The following is a 14887-nucleotide window of genomic DNA, read 5'->3' on the forward strand; positions in this document are numbered from 1 at the left end:
CAGAAGAGTTCACATATTAAATGCTTTTACCACATGACTCTTGTATTTGACTGTTTTAGAACTGCGCACATTACAGAAGATGCAATAAATATTCTCATAAATCCAACCAGCCCTCTTCCACTATGGGCTGGAACCTGCCAGCTGTAAAAGGTGGGATACACCCCTGGACAGGCTGCCATGCTGGCCTTAGTTATAGAGAGTTAGCTATAACCAACCTGCCATACATGTCTTTGGACTGTGAGAAGAGACGCAAACTTAGCTGTTTATTATTGTTGTTATTATTTGTTGTTTTCTGATAGGTAGAGGAGAGATGCCAGAATAAATTTCATTTCACTTGTATAACAACAATAAAGTCTAACCTATTATGTGCGCATAGACCAGCTGTAATTGTAATGCAATCATCGCCTTACAGTTTATCATTTTTATGTTAGTCGCAGAAGGACCCGCCCATTCCGCCACGGCTCGTTCATTGGTCTAGCCCGTTGTCCGTCACTTCCTGACTCCTTGAGTCATGTGACGCATGTTTTCGTTGTAACGTTTCCGCGTTTAGTGAGTGTTTTCGCCGCGTCATGTGGCTGTCAGTAACCCAAACCTCGAGCAGGATCAGGGGTTGAAAGCCTCACACCGACTCCTCCAAACAAATTTTTACCGGAGGTCCGAGGAGTCTCCCAGCCGCCGCAGAGACTCTTCCCGCGGGGCGTTGTTGGAAGAAAGGCTCGGGTCCGGAGGGAGCGATGGCGGACGGGGAACGGTCACCGCTGCTGCCCGATCAGCACGACGGGACCAACGGCTTCTCTCCCGGTGCGAGCTCACACGGATATCTGCCGAAACCTCAGAGTATGTCCTCTGTGTCCTTTTCACACCACCATTCAGAATACACGCACTCATTAACAGGCTTCAACAGCGTGGTATTGTAGTTTGTTTTTACCGTTAAAGGTGTCATGTTGTAAACAAATGTTAGTTGTCAGGCTAACGTTAGCCGTAAATAGAGACATTATGAGACAACTAAAGGAGATTCAACCCGCACAAAATTAATTAAAGACAGGTTTTAGGTTGATTTACCCATGCTAATGAGCACCTTTGAGCTGTCAGCAGTCTTTAACGGATGTTAGGCATGAAAAACCGGGTGTTTGAAAGGCTTTTCATGTGGGTAAGTTTGATTTGGTGATTTGGATTATGACAAGAGGTCAGAGCTCCAGGCTGTCAGTTCACTGTAACAACGCCCTGTGATTAGTCATTTATCGAGCCTGAACAGCAAAAATCAGCAGGTTCTGATTGTTCTCATGTGAGGATTTGCTGCTTTTCTTTAGTGCATGGTATTGATGCGTTGAGTTTTGATGAAACGGGCACAGAGTAAAGTAATTTAAAGACTTCATTTTGGACAGGGATATCTTGATTGTAAAATTCTCGACCAATACTAGAGATTACAAATAACAATGTGGCCAGACCATTTTTATTGTGTCATTATTTTACTATTGTTATGGGTTATGTACTTTTTTTCTTGTACCAGGAAAATATTAAAAATCACCGTTAACCACACAGATTTCCCAAACCTTTGAGTTGTTCCGCTTCAGCAGTTTGACTGATTTATCTGGCATTGCAACATGAAACAATTGCTTCTCAGTTGGGGGTTGGGGGGGGGAACCCTGCAGTCGGTCTGGTGATCACCACAGGCTGCTTCCGATTAATGAGTCTGTGTCATGCTCAGGTGTTTTCAGTCTGTGCTCTGCCACAGGGATTTTTTTTAACATGTTTTTGCTTCAGCATCTTGGACAAGTCTGCTGAATGACAAATGTGGCATAATTATGATTAAGGAACTGACCTCACAGCCCATTGTTCCTTCAGTGGGCTGGTTTCAGTCATTATGCAAATGTACTGTTTATAAGGTTTGGGGAAACCTGCAGTCAGCTGAGACTGAAGGAGTCACTTGGATGAGTGACGAAACGTTTCTCCCACAAAACGCTACGTCCAGATGAACAGATTCAACTTTTGGAGACAAATGTGGGAGCATGTTGGGTTTTTTTTCTTCCTTCGCACCACTCTACCTCTGAAACCTGGTAGAACCAGTATTTTGGCATTGCTGTGTATTGTCAGGCACATCCGAAAGTCATTTAGTGACTGAAATGGAGTGAAACCACATGATGTCTGATATCAGGTAGATGGACTGAAACTATCCCACCTGTAAATACCTTAAAACTAATGGTGTATAAACATCACCTTTTTTTCAGATTGGGCAGCGCTCCCATTTCTGGTGTGAGAGAATCTGAAAACCACTAACAATCCACCATTTCTTTTCATTTCCTATACAGTATTGATACCGATGCAGAGTACTAATCCGATACCAGCAAAATGCCAATAAGCTGTAATCCACAATGTGAGGGAAGAAACTGGATATTATTATTTTTTTTATGTGTATGACAAGATCAGGCTTCCCTTGCTGCCTTGCTTTACTAACTTTAGAAAATAAAATGTGACAAGTAAACAAGAATTTAGATTTACTGAATTGTTACTGAGCAGTAAAATGATAAACCAGGACCAAGATGGCTGTTCTGTGCATGCCTGATCTCGTCTGAACTTGGAAGCTAAGGGGGGTCAGGCCTGGTTAGTACGCAGATGGGAGATTTCTTGGAAACTGCACGATTTGGGAACGGCTGTGGTTCAGGAAGTAGAGCAGGTCATCTGTCAGGTTGAATCCCCACCTCCTCTAGTCTCCATGTCAAAATATGTTTGGGCTAATTTGTTTTTCATAACTACATCTTTTTTTCTACATAATAAACCTCCTAAACATCATATCCACTGCTTGTAAAATGGAACTGATTCAAAACAAATTAGGACTTTTATTACTGCAAAATAATTTAGAAATCAAAATTATTTTGCAGAATTACTCGAATGTGTATTTTGTAAATAAATGTTTACAAAATATACAAATAAATGCAAATATATATATTTTATTTATATTATACATTATTAAACATACATTATTAAACCTTTTCACTTCAATCAAGTAGATTTCCGTGAATTGTATATGTCACATGACGATAGGAAATCAATACAAATATTTGAGCTAAGCCTGTCACAACCTGTCAGGCAAGAAAATTTTTTGGTTTGAAGTTAAGAAAATTGATTGTGCTGAAGGACAAAAACCAGAGAACTACTGCAAAGCAGAATACAAAAAAAAAATAAAAAAATGTTAAATTATTTTAATAGTCAACGGAAAGAAAACATTGTCATTGAAATCAAACTATGATTAATTGCACTTCCCTAGAAGCAACTCCATATAATAACTTGCAGAAATGCGTCGAAGTCTCTCAGTGTCTGGGATTTAAATGAAAAGTTTTTTGTGTTTTTGTTTTGTTTTTTTACTAGTAAACTAAAAAAGTTGTTCCACTTTTCTGTGCAGTCATGTCAGACACCACATGCCTGGCTTGTTTGTCTTTTTTCATTGCTCTTATCTCTGCTGTAACTCTAATTTCTCTCTCTCACTTCTCTGGTTGCTTCCTTGTAAGTTTGACAGTCACTTGGTTTCTGTGCTTCCTGTATTACACTCACTGAGTTTTGACCCTTGACAGTGTCACGCATAGATAACATTATGTTAACCAATATAATTAAACATACAATTTGCTGACCCACACATGAGTCAGTATAAACAAACAGATACACATCTGAATTCTGTTTGTGCACCTACTGTTTGTCTTGAACAAGCACAAAAGTGGTGATATTGTGAACCAATACTTGTTAACGATAACGTTGTTTACTGAACTGCAGTGTTGTACCATTGCACAAGAGTTTTGAAGAGTGAAAATGCAGAAATTTACCATGAGAAAATGGATGGCTCTTAGAAATGCCCCATACAAAAGGGAGAAGCAGTTACACTGATCTGGTAAGCCACTAGTTTCCTGATCAGTGTCATCAAGTTAAAGTTAAAGATTTTCCATGCACACCACATAGACAAAAGTACCAGGCCACAGATTTTAATCTTTGAATTCAAGTGTTTTCAGTCTCACATGTTTCTAAAATAAAGCGCCTAATCATACAGTCTGTCTTTACAAATATTTGGTTTGGGAATGGGTCCTTTTAAAGAGCTCACGGAGTACGACTCCACCACAGCAACAAATTCATTACATTTCTTGCTTTCATTAGGTCTTAGCAGTATAACAGCAAAGTGGAAGAGTTTAGGAGCCACGGCAGCTCAGCCTCAAAATGTCAGACCGATGTAAAGTTACAGGGAGGGGTCACCAAGTGCTGAGGCGCATAGAAGACTCTGCTGACTCCTGAACTGCAAAGCTCCAAATTTCATTAGTCCATTAATATTAGCACAGAAACTGTGCACTGGGAGCTTCATGGCATGTGTTCTCATGGCTGAGCAGCTGTAGATGTAATGTGTAGGTGGAGCAGTACTTCGGGCTATATATTTTCTATCTTTTTTTCATGATAAACAAAATGTTGTTTTATTAGTGTTAATAAATACAGTGTTAATAAAACCTCTTCTTCATCTTCATCAGGTTTAGCTCCGTTCCCCAGCTCAGTGGCACCTGGCGAGCCTCCACCCCCGTACTCCCCACAGGGCAGCCCGGACAGCAGCAGCGCTCCGGTCATCAGCTGCCGGGTTTGTCAAACCTCCATATCTGTGGAGGGCAAGACGCACCAGCATGTGGTGAAGTGCAACATCTGCAATGAAGCTACGGTGAGAGGCAGATACAGAGAACCATATAGTCTTGATGTACCTCAACTACAGAAAGAAACAACGTTTATTTTCTGCAAGCTTAGATTATAATAAATGTTAAGCATATTTAACACAGAAGACCATTTTCCTCTGCAGGGACTCTTATTTTTGTTGGAGCCTTATTTGAGATCCCATGTTGCTGCGTTAAGTTTCTGTATTATGCTGTTACTACAAAAACTCAGTGCTTCTGTGCACATTTCAAAATAAAAGTCATCTGGCATTGCAGTAGAATAAACCGGAAAACCCTTCCTTTATGGGGCTTTTATTGTGAAACATTCAATGGTAAACAGCACAGTATTAAAAACTCAATAAAGCAAAGTGGGTCTATATTAATGCATCAAACACAACATATGGAAAACCGAGATCTAGCTTACTGTAGTTATAAATAGTAATTATAATAACTATAATTAATTAGTTAGAATTAGTAAAGACTTGATGCAAGTGAACGGAGATAACCTGCACAGATAAAATAACTTTACCTGTCTAGAGATGGTTGGTGACCAGCTGGTAACCAGTGATCACTAGGGAAAAATGTGTATTCCCTGACCAGTCGGCAAGTGGTTGCTGACTGTCGCTAGCACAAATTGGTCTCAAATGGTTATATTGTGCTGCTTCCTTGTAATTCCTTTAGTCGCTAGCAGACTGCCATAGTGTCTCTTAATTTGCATTGACATCACCAACTTGTCTGCAGACAACTACTTGCTAAGTGGTAGTGAAACTGACGACGTTGACATTCAAAGTAACATTTCAGCAGTAAGGGCCCACTTTTACTTTGCTTCCTGCTTACATCACTTTGTTTCTGGTCTCGATGCTTAGGGCAGTTTTTCTTCTTGTAAATTTCCACCTGGAGCATGATGGGAAATAATCTCAAAAGGTATTTAGTTGTTGTCTTGCAAATGGTGACCCTGTAAGATCCTAAGTCTTTCCAAATTTTTATATTCTGCGACTTAAAACTATGACTTGTGGTACACTTGTAGATGTGCCTGACTGTTTTCGTTCAAAACTAAAAAAAAGAGAGACTGTTATCCGCTTGAAACATTGGCATCCTGAAAAATGAAGAAAAAACATTTGACAAGAGTAGTTGAAACCAGACTTTGTATACCAAAAAATAGTTAATAACTTTTTAATATAATAGAAATCTGTACTTACGTCAGTATTTGTTAGAAAGTTGCATTGGTAAACCACAAAATATCGGCGTGTTGGATTATCGTTCCCTTCTTCATGTGTCTGATGAAATCAAAAGTAAAACAATTTAAGAACCTCACATTTGGAAAAGCCAAAAGCAAATGTTTTAGGTTTCTTATTCTTCCTTTCTGTGTCTTCACCTCTCTGGTTTCAGCCCATTAAGAACGCTCCTGTTGGAAAGAAGTATGTCCGCTGTCCCTGCAACTGTCTGCTGATCTGCAAAGTGACATCGCAGAAGATCGCCTGTCCAAGACCGTACTGGTGAGTCAGGAAAAGAAACAGAGGCTGCTTTTAATCCATCTCAGCTTTAACACGTAATCACACCACCTGTTTCAGCCGTTCAGCAAAAGCAAGCATTGCGTGGTGTTAAGAGACTGTTGAAGGTATACCCTTTTTGGAAAATTCAGTCCTATTTTTGGTATAACAAGTTATAATAATGAAAGTAAAATGATAAACTCTAGTTATATGACACTTGTATTAACAAAGTTACAAATTTCTCATATTAAAGCCTGAAACAGAATTAAATATGTTTAAAAAAGAATAGAACAGACCAGATTTTATAAAACAGGCCTGGAAAAAGCCTGGCATAACTGGGGATTTACGCTTCAAGTGGATATCTGTGCTGGGCTACATTATAACCAAAAACCTCTCTGATGCCCTACGATGTAATCTGGCGTGCAACTACCTGAAAATATGGCGCAGCCCAAAGCTGTTATTATTGGTCTCTTCAATACCGTTGATTCCTCCAGCGCATTTCCAGCTACTTTTTAGCTGCAGTTTTTAAATCTATTAGTGAGAGAATAAAAATTATCATCTCAAAATAAGGAACAATAGTTATAGCTTCAGTATTCCCAGCATTTTGTTTGTTTCTGTAACACTGACACCACATACAAAAACCAGGACATGACCTCCCCAGTACCCTTAATGGCGTGTTTTGACCCTTCAGTGTATAAATTGGTAAAAGATGTGGTTTGATGACTATTATAATAGCGTCTGGGTTTTTCCAAGGGTAGCTCAAATAAGCTGTGTATACAATAATAAGATGGCCTTTATTAGTCCCACAGGTGGGAAATTTGTTAACAGAAATCACCCTCACTAACCTCTGATGCAGACATGGTCACTTTGTTCTATAAGCAGGCCTGAAGTATGAAACTACTCGGTTCTAAAAAGAGAAACAAGTTTACTCCACATAGGTAAACCATAAACTGTGGCATCACACTTCCATCTTGAAGCCTTGATTTTTACCCTGCTATTTTGGTTTTGTAGCCAGAATATTTGAAGGGATTACAGTTTTGCTCACTAAAAATGAAGCTTCGTGATACCTTTTCATCAAGCCACATTATTTTTTTAGATTAACTCTAATAAAAATACTCCAAAAGGAACAGCAGCACCAGGTCTAGCTCAGTGACTCCAATTAGAGGTGGAGAGGCCTGGCAGACAGCACAGGACTACAGCTGCCTGTGTTGGCATGCCTGTCAATCAAAGCAGCCTGGAGCAAAGAAGTACGGCTGCTCTGCCAACAGATGACGGCAACATAATTTTCATAAATCTCAGGTTCATGGCTGAACGAGCCTCCTGGTCTCCCTCAGCTCGCGTCTTCATCCACTGCGGTTTAGCAGAATGACAGCCTGACATCGGTCAGACTGGAACATTTCCTGCTGCTGTCATCTTCCATTACTGCTGATTAAGTCTGTTTCCAGTACTTTTTCAGTGTAAGCTGCTTGTAAAGGCTTTTTGCTGTCAGCTCTGAGAGGACAAACAGAGATTGAGTTAGTGAGGTGTGCTGAGCCGAAAGTCATGAAGGTGGACCTCTTTTTCATATTTTGATCTTCAGTGTTTTAGTTTAGGTGTCCAATTTTTAAACCAACTAACAAATCATGATCCAGGTCAGGGGTGTCAAACATGAGGCCCAGGGGGCCAGAATTGGCCTGGCAGAAACTTTGGAGAAAGTGAAGGAGGACATAAATTTTGGGTTTTTACAGATTAAGTCCAAGTGAAATTCCCACCTGACACTCTTAATCAGCTGGGGGCTTTTTGTACAGTAACTTTAGTATATTTCCTCATTTATTTATTTACTATAATCACTTCCAGTTACAGTTTTTCCAAGTTACACACCTACGTATTACACAGAGGTGGCTTTAAATTTTGCAACTTTAGATTTACACCCTTTTTTAAAAAGCTGAAAAAGGCTCTTCACATGTGTTCATGTTAAATCAGTATTTTCTGTTCCCTGCCAGTAAACGCATCATCAACCTAGGTCCAGTCCACATTGGAGGGGACAGTCCTGAACCACGGCGTCAGCCTGTTGGCATCAGAGTCATCTGTGGACACTGCTCCAACACATTCCTGGTACAAGTCACACAGTCACATGTCTTACATTACAGCTGACAATGCCAGTTTTACTTCTTTATGTATTTATTTACTGACATCTACAGAATTACTTGCCAATGTAGTCTTCTGCTTTACCTCCCGATACAGAACTGTAATATATGCACACACTGACCTTTTCATTTCCTCTCTCTTAGTGGACAGAGTTTTCAGACTGCACTTTGGCTCGATGTCCTCACTGCCGAAAAGTGTGAGTATGTCAGATGTTCACTTTCTCTCTCTCTGTGTGTGTGTGTGTGTGTGTGTGTGTGTGTGTGTGTGTGTGTGTGTGTGAGGAAGGTAAATAAGTGTTTTACATTTATAATTTGAATTTTTTTTTCTTTGACTGTCTCTCGGTTTGATTTCCAGCTCTTCTATTGGTGTGGGGTACCCCAGAAGGAGGAGCCTGCTGTGCCTCCTGCTGTTTTTAATCTTCGCTGCCTCCACCGCAGGACTTTTGGTGTGTATTTGTGGGCGAAGATGTTGGAGTGATGTTAACTTTTAAACTGTTGGTAGATCAAATTGTATCTGTTTTTTAAAGATGATGATCAGGATGCCAAGAGCCAAATCATTTAACCAGCAGATGTCCTACTGCTGGAAATTTTAGGCGAAAATAAACTCAACAGCCATTTTATTAACTAAACTAGTCCTGGGTTGGACCCTTTAGCCTTCAAAGCGGCCTTAACTCTTCATGATATAGATTTAACAAGGTGTTCTTAACTGATATGAGTTAAGAACACTTGTATCTGGTTCAAGGTTCAACATGTTGTGTGTTGAGAGGTGCTCTTCTACATACTTTAGCTGTAACAAGCGGTTATTTAGGTTTCTGTTGCCTTCCTGTCTACTCAAAACAGCGTGGCCATTTTCTGACCTCTGACAGCAAGAGGTTTTCTTCCACAGACCTGCTGCAAACTGGATATTTCCTCTTTTTCACATCATTCTCTGTAAACCATAGAGATGGTCATGTCGGAAAATCCCAGTAGACCAGCAGTTCTTCATCAACCACAACACATTCAAAGTCACTGACATCACCTTTCTTCCTCATTCTGATTCTTAGTTTGAATTTCAGCAGATTGTTGGAACCATGTCTGCATGCCTAAATGCAGTCAGCTGCTGCCATGTGATTGGCTGATTAGATATTTGCATTGACTACCAGTTGAACAGGTGTACCTAATAAAGTGAATGTTGAGTGCATAATGTATTTGTGCTACATTTAAATTAAATTGACATTTAATTTTGGTTATTAACGTTTATTTATTGTAACTATTACTGTAAATAGCTAATCACATTAACTGTTATTGCTGCACTTTGATATTGTAAATAACCTTATTGTAAACTCCACGTTTGTACAAAAGGCAGATTCACAGATGCTCTTTTTGTTCACCTTGATCTAAGTGACAACAGAATGACTGTTAATCACACACTGCACAGATGGCTCCAGAAAAGCCTCAATTCTCAACACTTTTTAGGCAATTTTTATGACATTTTTCAAGTCATACAAAGCACAACATTATTAAAAAACAGTTAACAAAAGAAAAAAAAGAGGCAGAGCACTGACACAATAAGCAATAATATCATTGTAATTGTTGGTAAATGGGTTCAATTCATGCCAAAGCAGCACTGATATTGAATGTTATTCCTTCACATAAGCATGTTTTCATGCCAAAACTGTTTCCTTTAGTCAACATGAGCTTTGGTCAAGTATTCCCATAGAAAAAGCTGACAATTGAAACATAGTGTCGATTAGACGGAGTCCACATATATTAATACATATTCGTGGAGGCGTGTGGTTAATATGTATTTTATTTTGTTGATTTTGTGGTCTTCCTCATTGACCGTTCAGTACAGTAAATAATTATTTGTCAGGTGCAATTGCTAACTGACATCACAAGGTGCCGCTTTCAAAATAAAACTGAAATCTTAAAAACATCTCCTGTGTGCTTCTGTGTTCAGGTCGGCACCTGGAAGTCCGCCAAGAGCTCAAAAGGGATCTACGTGTCGTGGGTGCTCCTGCTCCTGCTCATGTTTTTCACCATGGCCAGAACCATCTACTGGAAGTGTCTAAAAATTAGTGAACCCTTATCCAATATCACATAGAGGGAGAAAGAGGGTGAGGTAGGCGAGAGGGCTGCTGTATGAGGAGGAGAAAATTTAAAAAAAATTTTAAAAAAGAAAGTAAAGATCTCAAGTGAGAACAAAACAGTGACTCCTGACATCAATGTGAGGCAAGAAAAAATGGGGGGACAGTAGGTATAAAGAAGAGTTAAAGAACAAAAAGTTTTTTAACATGTTAAAAACTTCAAGTTGCTACCAAATTGGGTTAGAAAATATAAACATAAACATGACCACACATTGCCAAAATTCATGTAATTCAGTTTCTTTTGTTTAGCATTACATGTTGTAGGTGGTTGTTGCACCACAGAAGAGAAGCTGGATGGATGAAATGTGGTTCTTTGCATTACTAATGGGGTGTTTCAGAGTCTGATTCTGCTGTTTTCTGATTGGATTAGTTAAATTGGAGAGCTGCATGTGATTGTGATTTTTGAGAGGTCCATGCATTTTAAGCAATTTTAAATAAGGACACTCCTAGAGCACAGTACTCCACCAAGGCCAATACTTTATCTTGGAGTTTAAAAATGAAAGTAATGTAAACTTTTATAGTGTCCTTCTTTTGCCAATCCTCTGCCGCTCTGCCAACAGCAAGATCTCTGTTAAAAAAAGAAACAAAAGACTTGAGTCTAAAACTTCTAGGCGTTAATTCAAACTTGAGGCTGAACTTTTGCACAGATTACTATGTTTTTGCTGGTATAGAGAGGTCCTTCAGTGTTTACCAAGACCATAAACATGATTATGGAAATCAAAAATGTATTCACTTTGTTATTCCTGACTAAAATGTTTATGGTTCTCAGGTAAATGAAAACCCAAATAACCAATCTGGTTTAGAAAAAAATATTCTGTTTGCCTAAAACGCTAGTGGATGGTAGCCAAAAGTATCATCTATGCAAGAAAAAAAAACTAAAATACAATTTGGCCCGAAGAAGGTCTTTTAATTAAAAGAATAGTAATAATCAGACTGGGTAGATCAGGCAGAATAATTTACTAGTTAACTTTTTTTGCCAGCCAACAGAGGAGCAAACGTTCCCAAATTTGCTTTCAAATGGATCCAAAACGGAGTAGAACCAGTAGACGCTTCTCTTATTAAAGGACTAGTGTGATATTTTAAGTGAGACTGTGCACTTTGAAAATTGGGCAAGAAGACTGATATTGCTCATGCCTGTGTGATAAATAAGAATTTAAAGAATTTACAATCAGCATATCTTACTTTAGCTTAGCATAGCATTGCATAAATGTAAGTGAAATGCTAAAAAATATTAAATTAAAAGTTGATGTTGTGCTTTCATGGGGTATTAAGTGTAGAATTATTTGTTTACCATTGTTTTTTTTAGCAGCTTTGCATATAGCCCGGTTACCTTTTTGCGTTTGTTTCCAGTCTTTATGCTAAGCTAGAGCTAGCCAAGCTATTTTTTTTCTCTCATTATTTAAAGCACTGACAGGCGAGTGCCACTGATCAACAGCAAAGTGTCTTGTTTAAGGCATCAGTCACACAGGATGATGCACCAGTTGGCGACCACCTAACAATAACTAGCCTTCAAGTAGTTGGCAAGTGGTTACTGGAGGTTGCCTGGCAAAATTTGTTCTGTGTTGGACCAAAAATCACTTTGTGGCTGTTTTGGTTGCTAGCAGATCGCTGCAGTCTCCTATAGTTTACATAGGAGACGCTGACTTCTGCAAACTCTCATTAACTACTCGACTAGTATTAGTGCAACGCACTCCAGAAAGAGGTCTTACACCTTCAAAGTAGAAGTTGTGGCCTTTGAAACATGTTCGTTTCAGTGCTAAGCTTTTACTTTAAAGAGGAAAGTCTCTGCTTGTGGGGTGTCGTACGTTCGCATGTTTCGCTAATGCTAGTCAAGTAGTTAATGAGTTTTTGCAGAAGTCAATGTCTCCCATGTAAACTACCGGAGACTGCAGTGATAATGTTAGTAGCCACAAGGAGATTTTTGGTCCAGCACCCTGTTGGCAACTGACTTCAGGACAGGAGGTCGCCAGGGGGGTGACAGGCTGGTCTGTAGGCCTGTGTGACAGAGGCCTAAACAAATTAAAGATGAAGAATTATGCACAATGAAAGAGAAAGTCCCAAAGCAAATAGTTTTCATAATGTTTGAATGTTTCATAACAAGTGCAGGACCAAACTATGAGAAGTAAAGTACTTAAAGGACCTTGATTACCACATAAAGGCACATGGCAAATGAAATAACCATGTGTAATTCATTCTGAAGGCATTAATAATTAAATATATACTTTTAAAATTTTTTGCTGAGGGACAGATTATGGTGTGAGTTAAAACTGATCACTTAGTATGTAAAAAATGCTTTTAGTGCGAACAAGTGAAATCATGGAAAAGCAAGCCAGTGGAAACTGATGGATGATATGAAGAGGGAAGTCAGGTTGCAGCTAATAAAGGGTTCACATGAGGAAATGTTTATGGAGGAGCATTAACATGAGATTAAATAGCACGTTTCCTTTTTTTCTTTTTTTTGGTCATGTTGTGTAGTAGCACGTCAGCAATCTTATCAGATCTTTGACAGGGTGCTTGGGGCATTTGATGTGATTCTTTTTTTTTTTTGTGTAACACCAGCTTTATTTTGTAATGATTCATGTCAGAGAAACTCAAAAGTTTTAGGTTGATCAAAAATGGCATGTTTGAATTTAGTGAAAATATCAATGTGACAGAGCTTTGATATGTGTGTACTGTTCATATTCTTCAAAATCGTCTTTGAATCACAGGTTTAAAACACTTGATCCACACGCGGGTTATTTTATTTATTTCTCTATTTTATTTGAATCAAACTAACTGCTCTGACATTCTAGTAGAACCTGTTAGAGTGTCCGTTTCTTTGTGGAAGTGCAAATATATCCAGTGGATGTTGATTATTTTAGACTGTACAGAATTGTCAAAGCTGTCTCTTGTCCCTCATGGCTGATTAATGTAAGTACCTGCTGACTGTGAAACATGTTGCACTACATTGTACAGATTAACTACTGTATCTTTTTGTCAATGTTATTCTGGTGGATGGAGTTTTTTTTTTTTTTTTTTTTTTTTTGGGTATAATGCAAAACAAAGTAATACTTTTAACAACATCCTCTGACTCCAGTGTGCCTCTTATTTATTTACATATATCAGCTATTAATAATATGTGTCTCTCTTTGTCACACAAACTTATCAGAGTATTTAGGATGTATTGTAATGTCTTTAATACCTGTGAAACTTTTATAGTTTATGTTAGTTTCTTTTTATGCACCACTGCATTTACAGTCTAATCTGATTTGCACTGCTGATCCCTGGTTTACACTGTGTATGTATTTAGTGCTTTTCTAGTCATACTGACCACTCAGTCAAATTTCAGAACTGCCTCAATTCTTGGTGACGTAGATTCAACAAGGTGCTGGAAACATTCCTCAAAGATTTTTGGTCCATGTTGACATAACAGCATCACACAGTTGCTGCAGATTTATCAGGCGTACATCCATGATGGTAATCTCCCGTTCCACCAGTTCCCAAAGGTCCTCTATTGGATTGAGATCTGGTGACTGGAGGACTTTTGAGTACCATAAACTCACTGTCATGTTCAAGAAACCAGTTTGAGATCCAACCAGCCATCAGAAGATGGATACACTGTGGTCATGAAACAAACTCATTGGTACCAAATCCTGACACTACTGTTATCTGTGTCCAGTTTTGGTGAGCGAATGTGAATAGAAGTAGTAGCATCAGTTTCCTGTTCTTCGTGTTCTGGCTCACAGAAGCGACACCTGGTGTGGTCTTCTGCTGCTCTAGTTCACCTGCTTTAAGTTTTGACTGAAGAGATGCTCTTCTACATACTTTACTTGTAATGAGTGGTTATTTGAGTTTCTGTCTCCTTCCAATTGGCTCAGAGCAATCTGGCCATGGTCCTCAGCAATTTTTGACCATTCTGTGTTCAGAGTAACTTTAATCACCTTTCTTCCCTGTTCTGATGCTAGACTTTAACTTAAGAAGATCATCTCTACATACCTAAATGCAATTAGGTGATGCCATGTGATTTGATAATGAGATAGTTAAATTATACAGGAGCAGATTGATGGACAGAATAAAATATGTGATGCTTCAGCTGATTGTTAATGCAACTAAGTATAATTTTAACTGGACGCGCTTTTCTTTGGGCTGTGGGAACAAAAAAGGCCCAGAGACCAGAAGAGTCACACCCAGATATTCCATGTGCTGGTTAATAATGATGCACCAGTTTTTATCAGTATGAGAGAACAAAAAAGTCAAGCATCAGCTGACAGTAGTCTGAAAACACAGCAACAGTTTCATGCCAGTAATAAATGTATTAGTTTTATTGGTTTTATTGAAGTTATAAACTCTTTAACTTTGACAAGAGTTCGGCAGGCAGAACCAGTCCTAAAATTATTTGATAAGTAACCATCAAGAATAAATCGAACCATTGCTTCTATTAACTTGAATTAAAAGTCTACATTAAACTGAAAGATAGATGAATGGATATTTGC

The 14887-nt window shown here is 38.7% G+C and overlaps 1 protein-coding gene across 2 annotated transcripts; it reads left to right on the forward strand.

Moving 5' to 3' along the window:
- Window positions 1-474: 474 nt before the first annotated feature.
- LOC116332048 (type I phosphatidylinositol 4,5-bisphosphate 4-phosphatase-A-like) lies at window positions 475-13477 on the forward strand. 2 transcript variants are annotated; one of them, XM_031754903.2, is made up of 7 exons: window positions 475-801; window positions 4503-4684; window positions 6063-6169; window positions 8146-8257; window positions 8434-8486; window positions 8645-8735; window positions 10229-13477. In XM_031754903.2, exons 1-7 carry the CDS (start codon window positions 735-737, stop codon window positions 10370-10372), a joined length of 756 nt encoding a protein of 251 aa, XP_031610763.1. In that variant the 5' UTR covers window positions 475-734; the 3' UTR covers window positions 10373-13477. The 2 variants fall into 2 exon arrangements, with proteins under 2 accessions (XP_031610763.1, XP_031610761.1); XM_031754901.2 differs by having other exon boundaries at window positions 478-837.
- Window positions 13478-14887: the final 1410 nt, after the last annotated feature.

This window comes from Oreochromis aureus, linkage group 3 (genome assembly GCF_013358895.1).
Source record: "Oreochromis aureus strain Israel breed Guangdong linkage group 3, ZZ_aureus, whole genome shotgun sequence".
In the NCBI taxonomy this organism is placed as follows: Eukaryota; Metazoa; Chordata; class Actinopteri; order Cichliformes; family Cichlidae; genus Oreochromis; species Oreochromis aureus.